Genomic DNA, 27,567 nt, shown 5'->3' with positions numbered 1-27,567 from the left:
CGAAAATCGAAGATTCTCAGAGAAAATCCGAGTTTATCTAGAACTTGGGGATCTCATTTACTTAAACCTCCTTCTTCTTCATTGAAAATTGTTCACGATTTCTCCAAGAATTGCCACCGATCTCAACGATTCTTCTTTGAAATCCTTTATTTGGATTGTCGTCGGAAAGGGTAGTCAAAAAGCCGCGCCAGACCGATCCTTCATCTCTTTCTCTTTCTTCTACCCATATATTGGCCTTTATAATTTATATATATTGGGAATAAGATCATCACAGTCTCGCAAGAGGGGGCAAGTCTTGTCTCAATCTTGTCTATCAAACTGATTTTTCTAGAGCTTCCTAGATATAAATTAAAGTTGAATTTTTTTATTTTATTGCATTGTTGCAATTTCTCTGTGTAATACGGCCAACAGATTGTCTTTTGGAAATTGCTGGAGTGGAAAAAGGGTTGGTACAAGAAAGCAAGGGAAGGATTGGATTTTCCCCACTTTGCCTTTTTAACTTTGGAAAAGGGTGGGTCCCCTGGGTCAAGCGTTGGTTACAGACTTGGAGTGGAGGTATTGATTTGATGTTCTTGAAGAATGATAGGCCAACTACTAAACTAACGGCGTCATAGCTGGGTTCATTAGGCATGGCCTTTCTCAGCAAGATTTGGACAGTTCCTGTCATTAGTTTCCCAGTTTCCCTCACTAAGAAAACATTATGGGGCTTCTCCAATATGTTTGCTTGGCTTCAAGGCATCCCCAGTGATGAGAAAGAGCTGCTTGTCCTTGATATACTGTGGAGATACTCTATTCATCATCTTCGATTGTTACATGTATGGAATGAGTCAATATATGAAAAGATGAGTTGACACTATTGTTCTTTCTTTCTTTTTTTTCTTCTTTGAAGTAAGCAAAATCTCTTCTAATAGTAGATTTTTTTGTTTTTTGATTGAATTGGTTCTAATAGTTGATATTGAAACTGTGAAAAATTATGTTTCCCATAGCTGAACAAGAATACATGGCAGGAAATTAAACCAAAAAAACTTTGGTTTTGCCTCCTAACCATTCACAGTTCTGCCCTTAAGATTGTGACATAATTGCATGTGGAAGTGCCCAAAAGAACCTTGAAGAAAGTAAGCACTGCCCATATTGATGAGCAAAAAATATCACAACATACTAGACATAGCATTTCTTCCACTGATATGGATGAGCAGCAGTTTGATGGTAGCAAACAATAGTGTTCATGACATCGTAATAACATTAGATTTGGTGTTATCCCAACCTTGTTTGCAAGCTCCTCTTATGCTTGATGAATCTACTAGTTAACTTTTGATATTTTCTTAGGAACATACCTTTTTTTTTTTTTTCTACAATAGATGACTCATATACTTCTAGTATGAAGACATCTAAAAAAGTAAAAAGATAACGACTTTTGGAGTGCTCTAGGTAGCTCCCTCTCACTAACCCAGAGGGCTCCTCCAAAGTGATCAGCTACATACGAGGCCACCCAATATGTAGCTCCATTGGCTTTTCTGTGGACATGCTTGGCCTGGAAGGCAATATCTCTACCTACCATAGCTCGAATATTTCGGAGCAAAAGGTGGCAGCCACCCATGCTGCCGATGTCTTTCACCTAAACCTTCCTCTGTGGTGGATATAGGATTGGATTGGGCTTGGGGTCATATTTGAACCTGGTTTTGGGTTGGCTTCGGACCTGATTCTAGCTTGATCTTCATGCTTGGTTTGTGCTTGAGCTTCGAGTCAGGCTCAGGCCGAGCCAAGCATTTGAATTGGTCCTCGCTCAGAATTCTTTGTGGCCCTAATTTTATACTTAAAACAACCCAAACTGTCTTGGGTCTAGCCCAATTTAACCTGAAGCCAGCCCACTTGAGGGGCATCGAGCCAGCCTGGCCCTCTTCCCGTCCTGATGATTCACTTATTATATTTAAATCTAAATTCTATATTTCAAGATTTTTATGTGATGCATATGAAATAAAATTTAAAGACATGTTCCTTTGTATTTTAATAATTATATGAAGACTCAAAATTCTTGTTGCTTAGAGTGAGCCACTCTTTGATCACTATATGAAACACAATAAATAAAATATGATGATGGGTCTTTCTATAGTTTATTTATCACAAAATTGTTTTGCAGCCATTATATGAAGCATGAGTAATGAAATTTTGATAGATTCTCATGTAATTCATTAATTATATTTAAATTCAAGTTTTGCGCATCTATATAATTAGCAAGACTATCCACTATTAGTCCTTTGATAGGTTGCTTTGCTGTTTATTGGTTATAGGATCAAAATTTTATATTTCCATATGGTCACTATAGAACTATTATGTGGTCCCTATATATGAAGCCTTAAAAATAAAATTTTGTGATGGGTCCTCCAGTGGTTCACAAATTATATGAAAGCCACAAATTTTATCTTCTCATAAAATGAGCACAGAGTTGCGGCCATATATTCTTCTGTTTGTTAAAAACCATTTAGACTAACAAAAGGTTTTCAGAATCCTATAATCCTCTGCAAATATATAATAAATTCTATTTTCAGAAAGAAAAAAAAAACAGAAGGACCAATCCAGGTCTTTACCATGCAAGAACAATTTAGGCCCCATAGACCCTCTCCCTCTATAGCTTAAAAAAAAAAAAAAAATTCCTCCTATTAAAATAAAATATGCTTATTTTCCTGTCCACATCTATACTTGCAACCGATTCCAATTAAGGAATCAACAAAGTCACTCCTGAGTTTTCTCTGGATGAATCACGCAGGTATTTTCTATTTGTTTAGTCAGTTTCTTTTTTTTAATTTTATTGGTTTTACTCGTGTATATATATATATATATATATATATATATATATATATATATATATATATATATATATATATATATATATATATATATATATATATGTGGTGCGAGAAGTCAGTGTACCAAAAAAAAATCAATGAGGACGCTCGATCACTTCCAAGTCTAGCCGGACGACATCATATCCAAATAGATCTTCAACCACACATCACGCCTCAAGAATCACATATGTAAGCCAATCAGAAGGTCAATCGCGCATCGGATCTAATCAAAAAATTCAGGTTAATTAAAAATACGAAACAGGGAACTGATAACTGCACCCAACATGTCCGTCCTTAAACTCTTCTCTTCCAAATGTAAGCAGTAATATTTATAAATTCTCTGGAAGACATATAACACAATAAAGTAAAGTACCAGGAACCGCCGATCTCTTTCGTGTGCCGTCCGCCTCTTGCCAATTTCGTCTTCTTTCCTTCCTCTTTTTCTCCCTTGCTTTCTTCTCTCCCTTTCAAGCAAAAACCTCGAGCCACGCGGCGGCTCCGCCCGTCGCCACCACCACTACCACCATGGACGCGGTGACCGTGGCCTCGTCGTGGCCGGACATGCTCACCGGCGTAATCTTGGAGACGAAGCGCGTCGTTGCTGCCCACTCCCGCCACTTCCTCGCCCTCACCGTCCTCTTCCTCCTCCCCCTCTCCTCCCTCCTCGTCGCCGCCCCCTCCCTCCCCCCTTCTCCCACTTATCCACCCTCCACCCCCACCCCCTCCCCCCTCCCCGATCCCTCCTCCGCCTCCACCACCACCTCCCCTCCACCTCCCCCGCCGACGCCGCCCTCGCCCTCGCTTACGCCGCCGCCGCCCTCCTCGTCGCCCTCTTGGCCGCCGCCGCTGTCGCGAGCAGCGTTCACCGAGGCTTCTTCGGCCGCCCCGTCAAGCTCCTCCCCGCCCTCCGCTCCCTCCCCGGCCCCCTCGCGCGCCTCTTCCTCACTCTCCTCGCTTCCCTCCTTCCCCTTGCCGCCCTTCTCCTCCTTCTCTCCTCTCTCCTCCTCCTCTCCCTCCGCGCCGTCTCCCGCCCCCACCTCTTCCACTTCCCCCACGCCGCTCCCCTCACCTGCTTTATCTTCGCCGCCATTACCATCCTTTCCGTTATCTACTTCCAGATCAATTGGTCGCTTGCCGGCGCGATCGCTGTCATGGAATCAAGCTGGGGTTTCGGGCCGCTCCGGAGGAGCGCCCACCTGGTGCAGGGGATGAGGTGGGCGGTGTTGTGTCTCTACCTCTTCTTTGTCACCGGGATTGGGGTGATGCTGTGGGGTTTTAGTCTCTGGAGGCCGGTGGAGACGACAGGGAATTGGAAGGAGGTCGTGCCAGTGGTTGCAAGGACTGTCTTTGGCTCTGGGATCACGGCGGTGCTGCTGCTGTATGGGCTTGTGACCAATGTGGTGTTGTATATGTACTGTAAGGCGCTGCATGGGGAGCTGGCAGAGGAGATTGCTGAGGAGTTTGCTTGGGAGTATGTTTGCCTCCCTTTTGATGATCGCAAGGTCCCGCATGTTGTTTCCGTGATTCGTCAGTGAGCAGGGAAGGTTTGGAAGGTTGGTTCCTCCATAAATATGTAAGCTTCGTGGTGTTTGTTAGTATGCCTCTGTAATATAGATCTATAAATGTAAAACCTTGATTAATTTATGCATCCATTGTAACATCATGTGCTTTAAATACTGTATGGAAACTACTTACCACTGATACAGAAAGATCTTGTTTGCAGTTTATTCTTGGAGAAAAGCTAAGCCAAGAGAATATTTTATTTGATCTCTGGAAGATCACTGACTTTAATGTGGATTTTATTCCATCATTACTGATTTCCAACTTGGTTTAGATCATTTTGTTGGTGAAAACACCTAGATGCTTTGTTGATTGTATGTAGTAATAGCTGTAAAATTATACCATTATGCTTCTAGATTTGGTTGAATAATAAGTGAATTCATTTTCACTAGGAATTTTATTCCATACATTCTCATGGATATTAATTTGAGATGTTTTCATGAAGGAGTGGTATATGTATATCATGTAGAGAAAGATTACTAGCCCACTCTTAGTCATTGTGTAAAATGCGGAAATAGCAATATTCTGGTTGATATTAAGCTCTCCACAAAGGGGCTTCTTGTGAAAGCATGTCTTCTTTGCATCATTTTCCTTGAAGTTGCATATTTACTAAAGAGATCTTTTATGTGAGAGAAAGAAGTCAGATGAATGAAAGGCCAGATATCATAACAAGGCTTCCTCCACATCATATCCATTCTTCTAAATCAATAAAATATTTATTTGATCTCTGGAAAAAATAACTTTAATGCTGATTTTACGTCATTTTAGCCAGTTCTAACTTGGTTTAGATCGCTTTGTATGTGTGATCACCTAGTTGCTTTGTTGATTGTATCTCATAATAGTTGTGAAATTATACTGTCATGATGAGATTAAATATCATGATGAGATAGATTCCTCCTTCACATCATATCCATCGTTTCCTTCTCATAGAAGGGAATGCCAGATGTTGGATAAACCATGCATTCATCAAATCAGCAGTTGGAAATCAAATATAGTTTTAGTGTACTCACGAAGTTAAGGATGTTTTGACATCCTGGAATTAGGTTTTGATAATCAAATCCTTTTTCAAAAGATGAATTCAAGATCAGTTATTTACAACTTTTGAATATTTTCTAGGTAACTTGGCCAACAGATTTTACTATTATGAGAGGAGTCCTCAAGGGCGGAGTCCTCAAGGGCATTGTGTAGTGTAGTTTATATTATGAATATTTGGGCTGATAATATGTAAACTCCCAAAGTTTTCTTGGCAAACTTTAGTCAAGTTTGGTTGTTTCATCATTCTTATAAATCCGACATATTCTGCTTTTTTTTTCTTCTCTTCATCTTGTGATCATATCACCAGAAATGCAATACTTCCTTTTTTGCATAGTTAACTTCACTAAGTTCTAGTTGGAGGAAAACTAATGGAACATGAGCAGAATAATTTGCAGCACAAACATTTTCTTAGCTGCTGTCATGTAGATAAAAAATCTGGAAATATTACTGAATCAAATGTGGTATGGATTAAAAACTGGCATTGGTTAGTGTCCTACCGAAATGAAATGGTTTTTATTTTAGTTCTGGTTTATGTACCGAAATGAAATGGTTTTTATTTTAGTTCTGGTTTATGTTTGTGTGTCTAGATTACTTTCTAAAAACTGTAGCATGAACAATGAAGTTTGAAAGTTTGGGATGAACCCTAGTTGTGACTTATTGTTCTTATTGGATGAGTGAATAAATAGATGGGACATGTACGAGTTTAATGTTAAAGTGGTCAAAGATGAATTTGCAGTCAATACTTTCTACTTTTCCCCCTATACTTGACAAATTGGATTTGTTCTTCTTTTCTTTATTTTCTAGTTTCTTATTCCTTGAGGCAGAATGGATGGGGCCACAGTAGGATACAAAAATACCATCTGACATCACAATTTGTCACCAGGGAAGTGGCTTGTGGCGGGTGATTTGATGTTTAATGTTTACTCTTCTTTAAATTGTTACCGAGCAATTATTCTCTCAGGTAAGATACCAAATTAGCAGGTGATTTCATGTACCATGGAAACAAGCCCAGTCTAGTTTTTACTCAGTAATACATTTCAATTGTTTGGAGCTGCACCATTCTTTCATTTTCTCAACCTGCACATGCTAGCTTCCAGGCTAATTCTGTTGTTGGCTTATGAGAGAGCATTAGATGGATAGTTAATCTCTAAGACTTTCGTCTCTTCCTTCGTGGATGAAATATTTCTACCAGCACAAAAGTATGGTGCCATCTCATTTTAAACGGACATGCCATAAAGCATTATTGATCTCCTTGTTGGAGAACAATCCCACACAAAAACAAATAGAATTTGTTGCAATCTGTTTTCACACTGAGCCAAAAGTTCTAGAAGCCAGGAAATATGAGTCTTATGCAAGCTCAGGCAGTCGTGTAGATTAGTAATTAGGTGATTATTATGAGATGAGGTAGGGAGCGATTCTGACTGCTGCCTGCAGGATTGTCAAGTTGTACATCCTTGTATTCATATTTTCATATCACACTCATATGCCTACTTGCATGGTCGACATGGTCAGATTTCTTTGATGCTGGAGGGATGGTAATTTGTTATGAATGTCATAGATCTCTACTGGTTCATCTCAACAGCCATACTATGCTGGTATATTCTTGCTACAGATTGTTTGCTACGGATCGCTTAGCCTATTGCCTAAATTAAGATTTGCATAGTAGCTTCATTCAGGGTGTTGAATGCTTCATTTGCACTTGAACTCTCCATCCCGGTGCATATAATGCCTCCTCCTTGAGTTACTTTCAAGGCTTGTTATCTTACCCAACCTGTCCTTCCATGCAGAACTCTTGCACACAGGAACTCTTGCAGGTGTATAAGATCTGTATGTTTATCCAATGAAAACTTGTCGCGAGAAAGGTCATGGATCATGCTTAGATTGTTGATAGCATGTACGTGCTGCATTTTCCAACAGGCTGAAACTGCTACTTAAAGACACACTGTACTGTTTAATTGCCACAAGTTTGTTCTGGGCTGTGTTTGTATGTTTTTGGTGCCTGTGTTTTCAAATATATGGCGGCTGTTTATCGCCTGTGTTTTCAAATGTATGGCGGCTGTTGATGGAGCATCCATGTAATAGTAATCAAACAAGCATGACTTGCTACTCTTCTATCGGCATTATTTGATTGCTTCAGTAAACAAAAGTAGACTGGCCTTTTCATCCAAGTTGTTTGAATTTATCCTCTTCCTCTCGTATCCAAAAATGATCTGTTGCCATATCCTATTTTGAGTTGTGAGTGATGAAAGTGAAGTCTAGAATTGACTGGCAAATGTATATGATTTGATACGGAGGCGTTCAGTTGTGCCATATTAGATTGCATGGATGCCAAAATGTGAATTTTGTCATGCATAAAGGCTTGTAGTAGTTCTTGAAGAAAATCTGCTGCAGAAAGCTGGAAATCTTATACGTACAGCGACGTTGTTGTTAGATGATTATTAATATCGAAAGCAGACCGGGCGGATCTTGCAGTATGCTGAACGCTCATGTGGGAGTTGTGATGTGTCCATAACGCGTCTAATGTTTTCTTATGTGTTTCTAGGTTGTGTTTTAAGCAAACCAAGTGAACTTTGCAGGGTGCTGGATACTAGATGGTGATTTGGGATGCCAATTACAAATTTAAGGCGGTGATGACAATTGATAACCTGTGCAGTGCAGGGAAGAGTAGATGGCGGCCGCTGGGCCTCTGGTGTTTTTCAACCAATCATAGACATCCAAGTTAGGTCGGTGAAGCTCGGAAAATTATCTAACTTTAGGATTCGTTTAGGATCGTCTGGTTCGCGGGAAGGGCTCGTATATTTTTTTAATATTAAAGGGTTTTTTTGAAAAAAAATAAAAATAAAGTGATTTTTGGCTTACGAAAAAGTAACTTTTTTATATTTCTCATGTGAAAGACTTTCCTATAAGATGTGAGAATTATATTTTTATAGGAATATAATTTTTCTGTTTCTCTTCTTTGAAAATTTCAACCAAACAAGAGACATCTCATTACTTTTCTGTTAACCACACCTTCTCCCCTTCTTTTTCCGCGAATCAGACAAGCCTTTAGCTCATGCATAGAATTTTTATATTTTTTTTATATTTAGTTGAGCATCTATTTTTTTAAAGAAATTATATAAAATATTTTTTATATTTTTAATAAAATTTTTATTACATTCTATCTAAAAACTTAAAAATATTTTTTAAATTTTTTTTTCAATTCTTGGCCAATAAAAATGAGACTTTTTCATAACCTACCTCTATATATATATATATATATATATATATATATATATATATATATATATATATATATATATATATTATAAAATATAAAATTTTTATTTTTATAAAAAACTATTTTTTATTTTTTTAAGAATTAATTAAATATGAGATATTTTTTATTTTTGGCTGGCACATTATTTGTTTGTTTGTTTTTTTTTTTGAAAGAAGGGGAAGGGGGGAGGAAGGGACAAGCCCACCTCCGCGTAGCAGCCTCCACTGGGCTCCCACCCCGTCAGGAGAATGTTCGATGCATGCGGAAATGACCGTGTGTTGGACATCCCGGTTGGTTTGACTCATACCCTCTCCATCCGTGAGCCGGCTCGGTGACCCCTCTAGACTCCGGTACGAATCTTCCGTGTGAGTACGTCATATCTGGCACCATCGAGTCTACTAATGGACCAGTAGTCATTTCAAATTTCATGTCCGAGCAGGAAGCATCCGGTCTTCTCAATTTAATCCACGTCTACATATTTTAAATTCGGAACCACATGATTGGAAGTGAGGCTCCGTTAGCTACCACTACAGCGGGACATTGTTTGTTTGGTTGGAACCCCTCCCCAATCTGAATAAGACGGAGCGCTTGTAAATTCCGCTTATAAATTTCGAAAGAATAGAATTATAGCGGTTTGGCCCTCTCCACTCCGTTATCTTAGAAGTCTGGACTCGGACTTCTTCTGGTTACCCACCCACTTCCGGCGTTATGGAGCGCCGGTCACTCACATAAGATGTTCCTCGGGCCCACGCGATGTTGGCGTGGCAGCTGGCGTATTGCGTCAACTCCCATGAAACGATCAACCCCTTCTCCAATTGTGTGTCTGTAGGGTGCCGCCTAGCATTACCGGAAGGCCAAATCTTGTCGCCCTTTTCGCTGCGTCGCCGTCGAGACGAGAGAAGGGAAGGGGTGAGGAGATGGCGATCTGGGCCTTATTGCTGACCTTGGTATCGACGCTTCTGGCCCTAACGCTCGCCTCACTCTTCGCGGCCGTGATCTCGGGGCGGAGGCGGCGGCGGAGAGCCGTGGGGTTCTTCCATCCCTACACCAACGACGGCGGCGGCGGGGAGAGGGTGCTCTGGTGCGCCGTGCGGGCCGTCCAGGAGGAGAATCCCGATCTCGACTGTGCCGTCTACACCGGCGACGACGCCTCGCCGCAGAGCCTCGCAGCCCGGGCCTTCGATCGCTTCGGTGTCAAGCTCCTTCGCCCACCTCAGGTATCCCTCCCAAGATTGCTTCTTTGGCTTAAAAATCGAATCTTTTTCACTTTTCATTGGATTTCCAGTGACTTAATTAATGGATTCTATGATTTCTTATTATTTATTAGTCGACTTCTAAGTTTATGCAATTTGCTTTAGATTGAAGTTGTAGATTCGGGTGTGGAATTTTGAAGGTTGTGGCTAATATTTCATTCCTTATAGATTAAAGGTTTTAGGGCGGCTTTGATATGGCCAACTTGGGAAGAACAAATTACTTTCTTTTGTTTGTTTATACTACTTTGGATCCTGCCTTACCACCAGATAGTTATAGAGTTGTCTTCTGATAAAACTGATTGGCTGCATCTATTTCAGTTAGTTTGATTGCTAACGTTCTTCTTGATGAACATGGTGATCAGTCTTGCAATTTTTCTATGCAAGCAAGGTAAAAGAATATCTATTCATATTACCATTATATTGCTATTTAAAACTCTCAAGGGAAAATTCAAGATTGGAACTTGATAAATGGACACCTCGTGTGCTTGTTTATTTTATAGCTTTTGATTTGTTTAAATCAACTGAACGCTTGTTATGCCTACTATCGTTTGTAGGTTGTTCGCTTGTCTAGAAGGAAGTGGATTGATGAACGGACCTATCCCCATTTCACTATGATTGGACAGAGTCTTGGTTCCGTTTATCTTTCGTGGGAGGCTCTACGCAAATTTACACCCCAATATTATTTTGACACGAGTGGTTATGCTTTTACATACCCACTTGCTCGGGTGTTTGGGTGCAAAGTTATTTGCTATACCCACTATCCAACTATAAGCTCAGACATGGTCTCTCGTGTTCGCCAACGTAGTTCAATGTACAACAACGATGTTCTGGTTGCCAAAAGGTATGTCATTCAAATGCAAAATATATTGACAGAGATTGAAACTAGTTCTTATGATTTTGGAAGTTATTGATTGTTGGAATTTTCTTCTAAGAACTGGAACATCTTAACAATCCATCTGCAAGTTTATTAGTAATGTATATGCCAAAGATGCCCTTTAAATTTGAAAACACTACATGCCATTCCTATTAAGTCATAAGGATCCTAGTTGTGGGAATAAGAGTATGAGTATAATAATTATTTTAGCTGCATCAAGCAAATATCGAAATTAGAGTGGATTTGAGTGCAAGAGGGGGGGCACCAGTTATCCCAGAAATTGATAAGAAAGAGGGGAATGCATGGAACCTGCTTGCATAAAATATTGCTGTCTGATAAATCATAATTGGAGCTTTCTGAGTTTGTAATGATTTAATATCAAATGTCTAGTGGAATGACTTGAAAGCAGAGGAAATTGGACAAGTTTGACAACTGAATATTCTAAACTAAATGCGTGATGTTCTAGGAGACCAATATTTTGTCTACTAAGGACCCAGTTTATTTATTTAGGATGGTAGGAAGAAAATTCTCAAGCAATGTGCTAAAAGATGTTACATTGACTGCCTAGGCAACCTGCCTAGGTCGGGTTGCCTAGGTAGCTATCTTGACATTTTACATCATGTCTGATTATGGGGGGTGAAATTTTAGTAGCTTTAGCTAATTGATGTTTCGATTTTTACTGCATCTTATTTTGATGTCATATGTTACCTTTTCTTTTAGGTTTTTCCTAATACTTACTGGTTATCTTCGATTTATTATTTTTGGGCCATCTTGACCTCTAGATGCTTGCCTAGAACCTAGGGCCTAGGTGGTCCCCTAGCTGCTTGGTTGACATTTATAGTCCTTCAAAATATTGTTCTCTTGTTACAACAATATATTCTTATGTCATTCTTCCGAGAAAGCATGATATGATGACATAGCACTTAAAATAATTAAGTATGGTTACATAGGTCGGTGGTTTTCTTCTATTGCTTTGTAGAGCACTTCTTGCAAACTCTAGTTCATTACCTTGGCAAGAGAGGCTTCTTTTCATGTTTTTGTGAACAGAGAGTTGATGTGATGGTATGGTGGCCAGTCCTTGGAATGAACACTGTAAATTTTTGAAGTTAAGAAGTTAGGTGCCTTGCAAAACCTCATCCGGTCTTGATCACTGTCATTTTTGGTGAAAACAAGAGATGTTGGAGATGGTTGTCTGACTAGGCTCTCTCGGTATGTCCTTTGTGGTTTCCTGATTGTCAGAGACTCGGTGGGAAACAACATAGGATTTTGAACTGGAAACCTGAAAGTAACTTGGAAAGTTCAAACTCTAAAGCTTCTCTTGATTGGAATCCTTGGAGAATGTCCTTACTTGCTAGGAAATGGATTAAGAGATGATAGGAAATATATTTTCTGTGCTGTAAATGATGAAAGCACATCCAAGATTCTAGGGTATTGTGACATGACTTGATGAGAGAGAATGATTTGATATATCTTGGAGGGGGCAGAGAACCTTGTTAACTTTCTGGAAAGCTAGAATGGTATTTCCACTTAACCGAAGAAACAAAAAATAGTCAATATTTTTTGAGATCTTTAGAAATTTAGTTGTTGGTTCAAGGACAGACATGTTAATTTTTGGGAGAAAATTAAGTGCATTTCGGTTTAGTGATTTTTGTTGGATGGTTCTGTTTTCTGTTTCTTGTGCAGGTATGGTGTTATCTTTCACCATGTTGAGGTTAAAGGGGAATAGGGATTTCATTCTGAGTCCTCTTGAATCTACTTGGGTTTTGTAATTGAACGCTATCTTGGTAGTTAGTTGATCATAATTTTTTTCGAGTTCTTTTATTTGTAAGTTTCTTCATTATCAATCGAAGATTTGTACCTGCTCAAATTAATGACCATAACCATAAGTTGGTTTTACTAATCCTCATTTGCCATGCATTTGTATTTAGGACTACCTTTCTTCTTATTTCAACCTGCTCCGTCTCCTTTTTCATAACTCCAGCCCCTGTTGCCTTCATTAATATTGTGTAGAAATTCCTGCGCTAAAGTAAGAAAATTTTAGTGAATGTTTTGTAAATCGAAGTGGGAATTGTTTTATCTGGTTATATTATTGAATTTCACATTATCTTTTAGCCAACTTTTTCAAATGATTTATGGAAAGAAGTTGTTTGGTCGATAACGATGTTTCTATGGGATTATTCTTGTCTTTATTAGGTTGTGAAAAACCTCCTCCTTCTATTTCCCTACAAATTCTTTTAGGGAGGCTGTAGGCTAAGAATACATCTATGATGAGCCAAAGTTTTGAAGGATTCATTTTCCAGCTTTTGTTAGTTCTACTTGAGATGTTTTCTATTGTTGTTTCCAACTCTTTCCGATCCTTTCTCTTCTTTCTGTGTTGAAGCGTGGTGTGTATCTTATACTAGGATCCGCTCTGTTGTCTTGTTGTTTGGACTTGACATGCAAAGCATGCTACCCCTCATATTCCACCCATTTAATTAGATTACACTGTACAAATGTTTGATCACGCCAATTCTTAAAGAAATGATTCATCAGAGAAGTTGATACTGTCTTTTAGAAAGGTCAAAGATGGCACATGGCCTTCAATTTCATTTTGTTACCCTTCAGTCAGATAACCACAATGATCAGTGTGTGTGTCTGTGCATGTATTCTTGTCTGTTGAGATTCAGTGAGTGATAAGTTGTTTTACTCAGATTTGGTCGTACTGCTTATATTCCGAACCTCATTGTGTTTAGCAACAGTAACATACTAAAAATTTATATGGGGACAGCTTTACCTGTTCTTCCTGGTATATAAGATGAGTTGCAGTAAAATTGCAACTTTAGCCAGACCATAAAGAGGTGAAAGAATTTTTTTTAGCATTATTATGGATACTAAATGGCTTCTCAGAGGGAGGCAATAACGCATTTGGAGCATCTTGCCATTTTATGCATTATTTTTTGTAATGATAATTTACCAAATTTTCATTTATGTTCCATTCATTTGTCACCATTGATAGATATAATGAGGGCTGGCGCATACAACTTTCACTTTTTCAAAACCCCAAAAAAGATAAATATTAATGATAATCCTTATCATCTGTAAAAAATCCAAAATTTGCCTGTTGAGGGTCATAATTTTAAGAATAAATTTGTCTTAGTAGCTTTGGTGCTTTATATAGTTGATTTTATCTTGAATGAATTTACATGCATATCTTAGCTTACTTATAGGTCTTTTTATTTTGAGGCAGCTTTTGGCTATCCCGATGCAAAGTCCTCTACTATACATTCTTTAGTTGGTTGTATGGGTTGGTTGGATCCTGTGCACATCTTGCAATGGTGAATTCATCGTGGACAAGATCTCATATTGAAAGGTTGTGGAGGATTCCTGAACGTATTAGGAGAGTATATCCTCCATGTGATACTTCAGCTCTTCTGGTATGTTTGTTCATATGTTTTTGGTATGCTTCTTGGTCTGTTATTTAGTGACTTTTCCCTTGACAGATAAAGCACTGGTTATTAGATTTCTTCCCCCACTTGTCTTCTATGTCTATTAGAGCTTTCAAGCATGGTGATGGTAAATGTGACTCGTAAAAAGGTTTTTAATTTGAATTACCATTGTATACTAGATCTTTATTATTCTACACACTATATTCATAATATAAAAGAGATAGTTGTGAGGCTTGAGTTCATCATTGGCTTTCCTAGCAAGCAATGTTCGCCATCTCGGTACCAGTGCTACACTAGCACTATCGGCACGGTACAGTACGGGGTCTTTTCGGTGTACCGAGTATCGATATGCCACCCATACTAGGTACCGGTACCGAACCGGTACGGTATACCCCATACTGCCCGGTTCAGGCCGGTACGGCGAACCATGCTAACAAATGTTAACTTCAAATGCTAACAACACTTATAAACTTTGTTAGGGCTCCATTAGACGATTGCAAAATGATATTATATGTTTCTGGTAGTGAAACAGTCAACAAAGTTGTGATAGTTTGCCTTGTAGACTGGAGTACTACCAGTGACTTCCTTCGAAGTCTCTTCCTCTGAAGTAACTAGGGCCCATGGTTATTTTTAAAATCAAGTGCCAGCACTAGTACCCATGCCGGTCACCTTCCAGCACAACAGATGGTGTGTTATGCCAACTGTGCCATATCATGGCCATTCTGTGCCAAAACAACAAGAAAAGAAAAAGTACTTAAAATATTTTTGCAAAAAATGAAAAATAGAGTTTAACAGGTATGGTGCTGAGCCATGCTGGATACCAGTACTGGCCTGACAAGCCAACACTTGAAACGTTGGCTTGCCAAAAAGCAAGTTCTTTAAAACTGCTTAAAGTTTCCTTGAAGTTCTTCTAGTTTTGCTTAAAACTCCCCCATTTGTTAGAAGTAACAAGTTCCTGTACATAATAAAACCAGTCTCTGAAAATTGTACATGTCTCTTGCAAGTTTAAAGCTTTTTATTTGGAAACTCTATGATCAATTAGCAGCTTTGGCATGGGGTGACTAACGATTACGAGGTCAACCTCTACAGAAAAAGAAATGGTTTATTGTTTTTAAAGTTCTCTGAGTAATTATAGTTTGTCTTGAGTAACTATAACATGCTACCATATATCTAAATCTCAGGTAACTATAGCTTCAATATTTGGTTTTATAATAATTATTAAATAGGTACATTTTTATGCTCTCTGTAGATGTTTGAAATGTGGACTCGTCTCTTAAATAACATGCAGTCATGTGAAGATTGTTTCACCCTAAGTTATAGATCCATTTGAGTCATCCACTAGTCTGGTTGCATTTAACCATCGCTCATGAGAAGTAACTGTTGGATGTTCTAACAGATGCTTCCTTTGGAAAGGCCAGCCAAATCTCCTGTCATTATATCTGTTGCCCAATTTCGCCCAGAAAAGGTACATTTGTAAATATTGTATTACTATATTTATGTTCATGGGTTGAGCACTCATGATTGGAGAATATCCTGATATTTACCATCATACCACTTTTTCCTCTGTCAGGCTCATGCTCTTCAGCTGGAGGCATTCTCACTTGCTGTTCAAAGACTAGACCTCGAGTTACCTAGACCAAAGCTCCAATTTGTCGGTAGTTGTCGAAATAAGGAGGACCAAGCAAGATTACAAAAGCTTAAAGATAGATCTAGTGAATTAGACATGGATGAATTTGTGGAGTTCCACAAGGATGTGACATACAGGTTGGCATGGCATCCTGACCTCTTTTGTCTACATTAATTCAAAAACTGTCAGCTCATCATCATCATCATCATTTGCAATCATAATATTATTATTATTATGATTAAAAAAATAATCATCACATCTACTGTCAAGTTTTCATAGATGACATGTATCTATTAGATTTTAAGCAAATGTGCACCATATTAGATTTTGACATTTACTCCATTGTATTAGTTTCTACATTATTTTTTTTAAGGAAGTTTGAAATTTTACATATATGAGGCTGGTTTGTAGTCATTTAGCAACTGAACTTTAAGGCTTGAAGAGACTTTTGTCCAGACCCAGTGATAACTCTTTCACTTGGCCTGGCCATATCCTGAGAGCTGCAGTGACAGATGCTATTAGTGCAGAAGCAGTGGGAAATTCTTGTCCCTTGTCACACAAACCACAACCTTTTAAACAAGCTTAACCACTACAAAGCAACCCTGCATATGCAGAGGAAGGACCATCAAGCCACATGAGTATTTTTTTTTTCCTCTGAGTTGAACACCAATTTAATGGAACCATTTGATATAAAAATTCAGATGAGAGAATCTGAATGATGGATGGCAATAGGAAGGACTAAGATAAACTTAAAGGTGATTGATTTTAGATTAGTTGGATTCAACAGGCATCAGCTCCTGCTGTTGGCACTCCTCTCCTTGGTGCTTGCACTAGGGAGAGGTCTTAAGTTCAAACCAGGGCACTAACATTCCCACCACCTTTCTGAATAGGAATAAAAAAAATAAAAAAAAAGGTTACTGGAACATATGGGATATGGAAGAAGCAAGTCACTTGCACTTCCCAAGTCCACCTCTGGCCATGGGTGTGTGATGCACATGTTATTTTGTCTTTCGTTACAGTTTCATATTCATTCAGTTATTTGCTTCCAGTGGTCTTGGCGCATATAGAGATCTACTTCCATTTCCCTTCTGTTCAGAGAATTCCATTTCCCTATCAATTGCTATATTTCTGGTTTCTTTGCCTCCTATGTTCAAACAGGGAGTTGGTGCAGCTTCTGGGAGGTGCTGTAGCCGGGCTTCATTCTATGATAGATGAACATTTTGGCATCAGTGTCGTGGAGTACATGGCTGCTGGTGCTATTCCTATTGGTGAGTGTGTGATGATATCCTCATTTGAAACATCCCTTTCACCTTTCATAAAAAATTAGGTTTCTTCATGACACCCAGTAACACCGTTTCCATGTCAGCCCATAATTCAGCTGGGCCAAAAATGGATATTGTTCTAGAAGAAGATGGACATCAAACAGGATTTCTAGCTTCAGACAAAGAAGAATATGCTGATGCTATCCTTGAGATCTTAAAGATGCCAGAGACTAAGAGGCTTGCTATCGTGGCAGCTGCAAGAAAGCATGCTCAGAGGTTTTCAGAGCAAAAATTCTACGAAGATTTTAAGGCTGCAATCCGCCCAATCATTCGTGGCTCCAGTGCTCCTTCATGAAACGTAGTGGATCACTTCTCATATGTTCCTTCTTCTTGAAAAGAAAGGGGTTGGAGTAGATGACTGAGTATAGGCACAGATTGTAACTGCTTGGCACTGCTTATGCCTGGGCCATAATCTTCTAGGCTTCCAACTGAGAAATGGAAAAACTACAGAGTGGGCAGCTCCTTTTGAATTTCTTATTGAAGAACCAGTAAGGGAGTTCATTTATCATGTGTGAGTTGCTGAATCTTGTGACAACAAATTTTTTGATACATCTATTCATGTACAGGATTAGAAAGCATTAGTGCATACCTAGATTCTTATTATCAGTCTAAGAATGGAATGATGTCATGTTTTCTGAATCGATTGATTGTGAGATGACTGGATTTTTATGGATTTAGCTAATCTGACAGGACCCAACTCTTCAGTGAATTGAAGAAAAGTGCAAAGAAAGAAAATAACTTTGTAAATTTCATTTGATGTTAAGCTCTAAATCTTTTGTGGAAGAAAAAAAAACAAAAGGTATGCATCAAGACATTTAAAGGCCCGGGTTTCAATTGATCTGTAAAGTGAGCCTCAAATGAGAAAGTAGTTTTCAGGCTCCCCTCTCCAAGGTCTCATGAACTCTAGCAAGCAAAGTCCGACTATAGGATCAAAAGGTTGCGTCCGAAGCAGTTGTTCCAAATCTTTAGTAGGGAGACGGGCTGTCTTCGTTCCCACCTTTCATTCCTTTGTTTTCTTCTTCTTTCTTCTGTTATCTTTCTTTTTTCTGGAGCAAAGAAAATCTTCTCTTCTATTATATCTTTCCCTTGGTTCATCAGTGAAGTCTAGGAGATGCAATTAAATAACCTGTTCATGTGTGGTGGTTTCTCAGTTACAAAAAAACCTTTTCAGGTTTCCTCGTCTTTGTCTCTTGATCTCTTCTTTTCAGTCACCCTTTCATTCCTTTTTCCACCAGTAAATCCTAACATCTCCAAACGAGAATTGTTTCACATGACAGCTTGCGAACGAAGAGTTGTCATCATCACTCTCTTCTTTCTTCTCTTCTTTTCTCTTAGATCCAGCAATGAATTAAAACCATGTAGATAGTGAATATAGTGGTACGGAATATTATTTTTCCTTAATATTTGATACAAATGAAAAGAAAACTATTTCATGTCGCATGCATTTAACAAAAATGTAAATCTACAAACCCGCACATATTAGCAGGATTCCAAAATTTTTGAAGAATTCAAGATAAGTTCAGTACTCACATTTGCTTTTTTTTTGTGCAGGCTCTGGCTATGGCAATATCCATGAAAACAAGGTTCGAACTTGGATCAACGGTTGACATGCCATAAGATTCTATCTAATCACCATTCTCGAGTTGCAGTTTACATTAACTTCTGATAGCAGATGCTTTGAATACTTAAAACTAAGTGGATGCTTTGAATACTTAAACCATGTATTATATCCAGGACAAGGTAGCTCATGATGCTAGATAAGGGCAACATCCATGATTTAGTCGCATCTCATTTCTATAATTAGGAATTAGCATTTTTGTAAATGCTTTCGAAGCAACTTATCTCATATACTATAGTTCACTCAAATTGAATTGCTGAGATGGCTACAATTACGCATAGTTTGAGCAGAGCGCATGTTCGATCATCCATCTACTTTAAATGCTTGCTTCAATGTTTTTATGCAAGCTTTAAATCTACAAATATTCTTTTCATCAAAACTTTTTATATAGATAGGAAAGTATGAGATTAAACTTTTGAATATCTATCATGCATGGATGGATTGGATGTGCTTGAAATCTCTATTAACTATTGGGGCAATGGGAAATGCTATAATTTAGCATATGAAATGGACTTTGAAGCCTCTCCTTATTATTTGAGCTTGGAGTCTAGTAGGCTGAAGCTTTCTGCTGTTCTTCTTGGCATGCGGTATGGTATGCCTGTTTTCCTCCTCCAAGAACTCATTTGATTAATTAATACTAAAGACTAGTTAATACTGTATATGATGAGAAAACCTCTAACGCGCATGCTAAAGACTAGTTAATACTGTATATGATGAGAAAAGCTCGAAGTCCAATTCATTGTCGGCACTTATCTCATGAGAAGGGGAGTCCGGATCATGTGCTTAGAAAATTAAATAAAAAAAGATTAAGACTGTTGCAGGGGTGTGAGGACCGTGCGGGCGTATGTTTAGTCCTACATCAGTTATTCGCTGGATAGATGTTGGATACTTATACAGGATCAAGGAACCAAATAATACATTTCTGTGCGAGTATATATTTAGTCCTATATCGGTTATTCGCTGAGTAGATGTTGGATATTTATACAGAATCAAGAAACCCAAATAATACTGGCTAGCCATTTTGGGTGAGATGCTAGGTTGTTACAATGGGTTGCATATCTTCTCTCAAAAGTGCATTCCTATATATTGGTTTCATTCGTTTGTTTGTTTTTATTCTCGTGGGAGCTAATACCTGGACGAGTACTGTGACACTGCCCAATTGTATCCTGTCCCTACTATTTGTATGTTAGCCATCTACCTACCACATGAAGCCTCACCATGCTAAACAATAGGTGCAATTTGTGTTGGGTTCAACCCGAATATAGCCACGGAAACCACTCAATGGATGAAGTTAAGGTTTAAATTTGAGTTGGGTTAGGATTGGGAGACATATAGGGTGGGTTGGGTTTAGATTTGCCCTCAACTCGGCCCAACCTGTCCAAGTTGCGACCTTAGGCTAGACTCCTCTACTGTTTAAAACATATATGTGTGCTCCTACATTGCTATCCATAATTTTTTAAACATTGTTGTTTTATGAAATAAGCTTCTATATAGTAACATCTTTACTAAGAAATAAAAGATAATGTATTGGCAATTAAGAAAGAGATTCCAATTCTCATATTCATCAATATATCTAGATATGTGCATCACACAACTAATGTTAATAACTAGCATGATTCTTTTGTAAACATGTCCATCAAAGTATCCAGAATGCTAATAATATGCAGTCCTAGAGTATACCTACAATGGTAGTCTTATGCAGGTGTGAGGCTGTATGGACCTCTTTGGCTTCTCTTCTTCTCTTTCCATTGCGGTGAATTGGGGTAAACTATATGGTACCGGCTGGGGATCTTAGCATACTTGCAGAGAACTTCAGCACGGAGAAGACAGAGAGCAGTTTTCTCATTAGACGGCTCCAAGGCACCTAAGTTGGATAGGTTTGCCTTCTCTTTTTGTCAAAAATATTGGAATCTCCTTCATGATAATATGCCTTCATCACCCTTATTCCAAACGAAGAGGGCACACTCATAGCTAGAGATTTGAGACCGATAAACCTTATAAATAGCCTCTACGAAATCATCTCGAAGGTCCTGGCAAACAGACCGGTTGGTTTCCTTCCCCACTTGATGAATGAGGCCCAATTAGCCTTCATCAAAGGTTGTTATATCATTGAGAATTTCTTATATGTTCATGAAATGTTAATATACTGCAAGAGTTTGGGGCACAATGTTATCTGGAAGCTCACACAACATGGATTTTTCACAGTTGACTCTTACTATAGATTTGTCGATAGTGATGGACTTGTTTGCCCTTATTGCAAAGTCATCTAGAAGGCACCAGTGCCAAAGGAGGCCAAGCTATTTCTTTCGCATGCGTTGAAGTACAAACTTCTTCTGGGTCGCCTCCTATACAACCCATCATTATAGGTATGTATTTTGGGGTACTTGCGATCGTGTGCCACAGGCATTAGATCATATTTTGTCTTGTGATTGTTCTGGGCTCTCTCACCGACGTATGCAGTGAGAAGCCGGTTCACAAAAAAAAAGGGAACAAACTTCACACAAACGAGATCCTTACCAAAAAGGGATGAACTATCAGTACAAACTTCCCTCTTTGTAGTTGTAATATGGAATGTATTTCTCATCTTTGCATTAGATGTTCATTCATCAAAACTATCTAGACTAAGAGGATGGCCACCTAAACTTCATTCTTTGTGGATGCCTTCGAGGAAAAGGTATATTTAACCAATCTTAAGAAAAACAAGGGATGATGCATGTCTATGTTTTGGCATATTTGGCTCGACCGGAGCAAGAGAACCTTCAAGGATATCGTCCACTTTTTTCATCTTTGGAAACACTTGGGGTCAGAGAAAATAATTGAAGGATACCGTCAAATTTGGACTTATGTATCCTCTTTAGTTTTATTTTAATTTTTTTTCTCTTTCCTTATATCTCTTCGAATCTTCTTTTCTTTTGTACATATACTCACTTTAAATTAATTAAATTGACTAGGAAAAATACCTTACTTCCTCCACATTCCATCAAAAAAAATAATTCAGACGAGAGGCGTGTCCAAATATATTCTCTCATATTATTTTTGGATTAAAATAATTGTAATGCTTATAATAGCCATCACATTGTTGTTATATATAGCATCTGGTTTATAATCTCGAGCTAGCTAGAAGCCTCCAACTCCATGATTTGTGGTGTAGGTAGTCCACTCAAATAATTAATTTATAATTAATTTTAAATAAACGTAGGAAATCAAATCACTTAGAGTCTTAGAGTATAATATTTGCTATTTATAGGCTAAACCAATTCTATCACCTCCACATCAAATAATATACAAGGACCAAATCAAATATGGAAACCTACCGTTATTGACGACTCATCAATAGAGTTGCTGATAATCTGGCGATAATGGGTCATTAGCTCCCAATTTTTTTTGGTGTTATTAGCTCTCAATTGTCAAACCCCGGGCCAAGAAGCAACGATTTAATTAGGGAGGTGATCGATCACCCACAACTAGTCTCCTACTCCCCCAGACCCCCACCCATAACGAGAGTTTCGAGACAAAGGAGAAATAAATAAGAAATAAATTCATGAGCCTGCAGTCAAATGAGACACTGGGGCACGGTTTCTAGTTCTATAGGACTAGCGTGGCGGTTTTGACCGAGAGGAGAGACACCAACCCCAAAGCCATCCTCGAAGCATCCGAATCTAACTCATGTAAAGCCAAGTGGTGCGTTATCCTCGAGGCGCATATCGTGGGCTAGAGAAGTACTGTTTGCAAACGGTACAGCTATTATTATCAACTGGATTCAGGAGACACTGACGGTATAAGACAGGTGGGTGCCATCCATGAGACATCTGAACTATGGTCGGTGGCGATGTGGCTTTTTAGGCTAAGCATATCTACAGAAAGTCCAATAAAATTGAGAATTGGATCGTTTCATAAGTGCTTTGAAATTTATTATTTTTTTGATTTTTTTTTAAATCTGTCCGTATTATAATGGTAAGAGTCATTCGTTTTTGTAAAAAAAGAAAAAACAAAATCAAGTGCTGCTACGGGGCCCAAACAATGTACCCAAGAGAAAGCTCCATGCCGTATGATGTGAGTTTATCGGTAGAATTCACGGCGTTATGGCGTAAATAACCAATCTTTACGTGATACGCGGCGAGGGAGCTCGCATGGTACCGGCGTTGGGCCCGGAGGCTTTCTTGTAGTTATAAATTCACCAACAACCCAAAAAAAACTTCGAACGCATACACACCCATCGCCATGCAACGTACCACGACCGTCCATACGTCCACCCGCGGCAATGAGAGGCGGAAGGAAGTTGCAAGGAGCGAAGCGAAATTTAGGCAAGGAATTGATAAAGAAAAAGCCCACATCCCTTTACTCCTTCCAACTCCCACTCCTTTTTTTCTCGAGCCAAACCGGGTTGTTCCAAGGCGTCCACAGTGCTACAAGCGTGTGTGTGCGTAAGAGAGAGAGAGAGAGAGAGCTAAAAGCCCTTGAAATATCGTGAGAACACTGTTCTTTTTGTCTTGGTTTTTGACAGGTCTTCTTTCTTCTACAGCTTCTTTTTATGGAGGAGAGAGGGGAGGAAATGGAGGAGGGTAGTTTGATTGCGATGTTGGGCTGCTCGGGAGAGGAAGAGGGGTACCTTTTTGGGCCACTCTCTTCTATATCTCCTCCTCCTCCTCCTCCTACGACGGCTTATATGCTCTATTTCGGTGGGCAAGAGGAGGACGCTGTTCCCTTTCATGGGGTTGCCCAGAAATCAAGTGATTCTTTTCTGTCCTCCCTCTCCTCTTCTCCTTCTTCTACCACTACCCCTGCTACCGTCATCAGCTCTAAGTCATCAAAGGTATGCTTTGTGTCTTTTTCGTTTCCGGCCGTTAGTTAATCTTGGCTTTTGAGTGTGAAAAATAGCTGATGGTGGGCAAAGTAACTTGGTTTCTTAGAAAAAAGTTGGGACTAGTGGAGGTGGAGGAAGGAGGACAACCACAGCTAGTAACTCTACTGCCGACACTTCTGTCACGAGTAAGAAGCTTAAGACTGAGGGTTCCCCTAGCCACGGCTCAATCAAGGTTTGCTCTTTAATTTTTTATCTATGATTTTTTTTGTGGTTCATGGTTGTTGAACTATTAACGGTTTCGTTTATAGTAAAATTTCTGTTTTAATTAATAAAATGTTCATGGTGGGGAGAGGGGATCAGGTGAGGAAGGAGAAGCTAGGAGAGAGAATTATAGCATTGCAGCAATTGGTTTCACCATTTGGCAAGGTGAATGATCTCATCAATCCCTTCTAAAATTAGTTTAATGCATGCATCTCTCTGCTTCTTCTTCTTCTTCTTCTCCTTCTTCTCTTCTTTACAGTCCGAATTAAATGCAAGAAATTCTTGTTTTTTATTACTAGAAATCTAGAATACTAGTAGTAGCTAGCTAGTGAGAAACTAGTTGGTGCAAAATTTTCTGGTCTGATTGACTTTGACTGTGGGGAACGCAGTCGGATACGGCCTCGGTTCTACACGAATCCCTTGGTTACATCCGGTTCCTCCACGAGCAAGTCCAGGTGCGTGTGTTGCATCTCTCTCTCATTTACTATTCCTCTCACGGTCTCACCTCCTCTTCCTCTCTGTTCTTTTATTTCAGGTTCTGAGCTCTCCTTACCTGCGACGGCTGCCATCCTCTGCCCACCTGCATGTAAAGGCCACACTCCTCTCTCTCTAAATCTCTTTTCTTCTTCTGTTACTAATCTCGGCACTTTGTTTCTTTGGACTCACCTATAATGAAGGAGGGGAGAGGGGTGGAGGCGAGGACAAATGATCTAAGGAGCCGAGGGCTGTGCCTAGTCCCAGTGTCATGCACGGAACACGTGGCAAACAGCAACCGCGTTGATTTGTGGTTCCCAGCCATGGGTTGCTCCAACTCTTCCTCTTCCTCTTCCTCTTCCTCTACCAAGCATTAGGCCACTCTTAATTTCTTCTCTTCCAAGCGTTCCTTCTTGGGTTCAGTGACTGTTTCTTGTGTTCTTTTCTTTTCTTGTGTCCTCACTCTTGGGGCTCAACTCCCGGCCTTGGGCTGCTGCTTCCTTGTTTTTTTGTGTCAGGGAACAGTTACAGAAGAAAAGAAAGTTCATCTATCAAGAAAACAAAAAGAAAGGAAAGAAAGTTTATAGGAGAATAGAAGGGAATACGGAGGGGTATACAAAGGACCATCCCTGAACATTATATATATATATATATATATATATATATATATGCTATGGTTCTGTAGCAAAGGGCATGTTAACACTCGGAAGAAGCGAAGCATTGTTGTTTTTGTGGGGTTTACTCTATCATAAGTGTGTGTGTGTGTGTGTGTATCTTTTAATGCATGCTTTGGAATTAAATGGATTTTGATTACAATAAGTACATGCATTTGTTCCTCGCTCTTTTTCAAAGTTAGAAAATAAAGGGACTCAAGTTTATCAGCCTTTGGTGCTTGACTTGGTTAATGGTTAAAGACACCGTACCATGTTTAATTGTATGACTTGTTGACACTTGGGCTCCACCCTGCCCCTTTATAAAATCCTTGGACAGAGACTTGTGGGGTTGATTGTAATCCTAATCTTATTTGCATGCTGTACTGCCGTGTCTATAATCATATGCTCTTCACCATTAATGTTAAATGTTAGCTTAATTATAACCATAAAAACATGCCTTCATTTGCCTTAGATAAATACAAAAAACTAGTGGGTTATATATGAACCAGGAAGCATGGGCTCTAAGCTGCAGCACTAGCTACTAAGGCAATTAGGAATGTTAGAAATGAGTTTGAATCTCGGACTTCCAAGGCTTAAAAAGCTTACAGGAAAAATTGGACCCTCGATGATCTCGGACTAGGAGACAGTTAGGTAGGTTTTGCTGTCGAATTGACGTGCATCCATAGGGAAGGAGACGAATCTTGGTCACGAGGCCGGTTTAGCCATGGTTATCCCTGTCACGGTCGAAGGACCACCGACACCCTTGTGAAAATTTCCACCAAAAAGAAAACGACCTTCCTTGATTGGTGAAGACAGCCTTCTAGCTCTTCAGGAAAATAACAATATTCCACTCTTACATCAATCAAGCTGGACTCTTTAACTTTTTTGGTCATAAAATTATATTAAACTGAAAATTTGTAAAAGTGTGTATTTAGTCTCATACTAGCTATGTACTAAATAGATTTTAGGTATTTATATAAAATTATGGAATCCAAATAATACATTCCAACTAGCTTTTTTGGATGAGATCATAGATTATTACAAATAGTATCAGAACAAACCGATTAGTTTTTTTGGATGAGGTCTTATTGTTACATAAACAGTTCTTCTGTATGTATACTCACTGAGGTCAACAAGAGATCTCAAAGCTACTTGGAATCAGAGCATGCATTAGAGTAGACCCAACCGCATATCTAGCTATTATTGATTTATCGGACCCACCAAAATGGAGGGTAGATGATTTGACCGGGTGCACCTTTGGTGCAATGGAAATGAGCTCAATACTTCTCTTTCATGAGAGATGGCCTTCATGCCTCGCCACACTTTGTTTTTTTTCGCTAAAGCAAGTATTTCAAGCAATACGAATATGGATACATCTAACAAAATAAAAAAAATAACATATCACGGAGTGTCTAAAGCAGCTCCCCTCCCAAGCACACAGGGTGCCTCTAGAGTGGTTGGCCACATAAGCAGCCATTCAGTTCACAACCCCGTTGGCCTTTTTGAATACATATTTGGCCTGAAAAGCTTGCCACACTTTCATTAGCGGAGAAAATGGGGAAGACCTCAAACAAATTGAGGCGATCCCACTCGTTAGAGGAGACATCCCACCAAACAAAAGAAATCGACTTCCCCAACGACTAAGAAAGAAGAGAGAGTGACTCGTTGTGGATCCCACACACACACGTCAAGATGTGTCAATAATTGACAAGATGCCTGGGGTCGGTTTTGCCCTGGATAAAAAACATCAACAACCTTCAAGCTTTGTCATACAATAAGAAAGCATATAATGTGATCAGTCTCCTATATAAACCCCAAAGAAGTCATCATGGCTGTTTAGAAGAACTAGTTGCTTGATTGAATTGAGAAGAAAAAAGAAACATTAGATTTATCTTGTTAAAAGATGGTAGGTGGCATGCAGTCAACAGCAAGTAAACATTTAGTCATGCTAAAAGAGATAATTTATACAACTAATTAGCATGCCATCAAATAATTTCCATGGTTCTACCTAACAAAGAACGCGACCGAGCTGGTGGCCCAGACGTAAAAGAGACGGATGACTGAATGAATGATATATTATCCTCCTGGTGGATAGCAAATTTGACTTCTGCTTGCATAAGCAGAAATTAAGTATTAATGCAGACAATCCAATAATTATAGGCCTGAGTTAAATTTCTTTCAGCTGATTTTGACAAGAAATCAACAAGAAGAACAGATGGACTAATGATATAAGAGAAACTACTGGAACAATATAGCATGCAAGATGAGAGTTTTCATAAAAAGCAACTGAAAGTTCTTGTCACCTAATGAACATGGTTCTGCGAGCACAAGAAGACTGTTGTTTTAGCAGACCAGAAAGTACTCAAACACATTGGTAGCTTGCAGTAACGTTTTGAAATTAACCCTGTTTAGACGCATTCTTATTTCAATGGTTGATACTACGAAGCAATAATAGAACCATCACTATTTAAGAAGAAAGATCTACACCAATGCATCATTTTCATGCTTGTTAAAATACTGATCCAATCAACTATATTTTTCTACCCTTGAAGACGATAATGA

The 27,567-nt window shown here is 39.0% G+C and overlaps 2 protein-coding genes and 1 pseudogene across 3 annotated transcripts; all 3 read left to right on the top strand.

Annotated features, from left to right (window-relative positions):
- The first annotated feature begins 3,227 nt into the window (after window positions 1–3,227).
- Window positions 3,228–7,606, top strand: LOC103704438 (annotated as a pseudogene).
- Window positions 7,607–9,328: 1,722 nt separating this feature from the next.
- LOC103704436 (GDP-Man:Man(3)GlcNAc(2)-PP-Dol alpha-1,2-mannosyltransferase) lies at window positions 9,329–19,093 on the top strand. Of its 2 annotated transcripts, XR_603611.4 has the most exons (8): window positions 9,329–9,911; window positions 10,502–10,788; window positions 14,048–14,234; window positions 15,643–15,711; window positions 15,817–16,010; window positions 17,032–17,141; window positions 17,240–17,706; window positions 18,747–19,093. XR_603611.4 is itself a non-coding variant. In XM_008787705.4 (7 exons), exons 1-7 carry the CDS (start codon window positions 9,612–9,614, stop codon window positions 17,488–17,490), a joined length of 1,398 nt encoding a protein of 465 aa, XP_008785927.2. In that variant the 5' UTR covers window positions 9,329–9,611; the 3' UTR covers window positions 17,491–17,834. The 2 variants fall into 2 exon arrangements, 1 of the variants encoding a protein (XP_008785927.2); XM_008787705.4 differs by lacking the exon at window positions 18,747–19,093 and having other exon boundaries at window positions 17,240–17,834.
- A 3,965-nt stretch (window positions 19,094–23,058) lies between these two features.
- On the top strand, window positions 23,059–25,233 carry LOC103704435 (transcription factor bHLH113-like). The gene is made up of 7 exons (XM_026803573.2): window positions 23,059–23,233; window positions 23,336–23,626; window positions 23,724–23,849; window positions 23,978–24,043; window positions 24,268–24,333; window positions 24,414–24,464; window positions 24,556–25,233. Exons 1-7 carry the CDS (start codon window positions 23,075–23,077, stop codon window positions 24,727–24,729), a joined length of 933 nt encoding a protein of 310 aa, XP_026659374.2. The 5' UTR covers window positions 23,059–23,074; the 3' UTR covers window positions 24,730–25,233.
- Window positions 25,234–27,567: the final 2,334 nt, after the last annotated feature.

Source organism: Phoenix dactylifera, unplaced genomic scaffold (assembly GCF_009389715.1).
Source record: "Phoenix dactylifera cultivar Barhee BC4 unplaced genomic scaffold, palm_55x_up_171113_PBpolish2nd_filt_p 000007F, whole genome shotgun sequence".
Taxonomy (NCBI): domain Eukaryota; kingdom Viridiplantae; phylum Streptophyta; class Magnoliopsida; order Arecales; family Arecaceae; genus Phoenix; species Phoenix dactylifera.
Note: the sequence above shows the minus strand (reverse complement) of the source record. Positions and strands in the feature narration are given on the sequence as shown.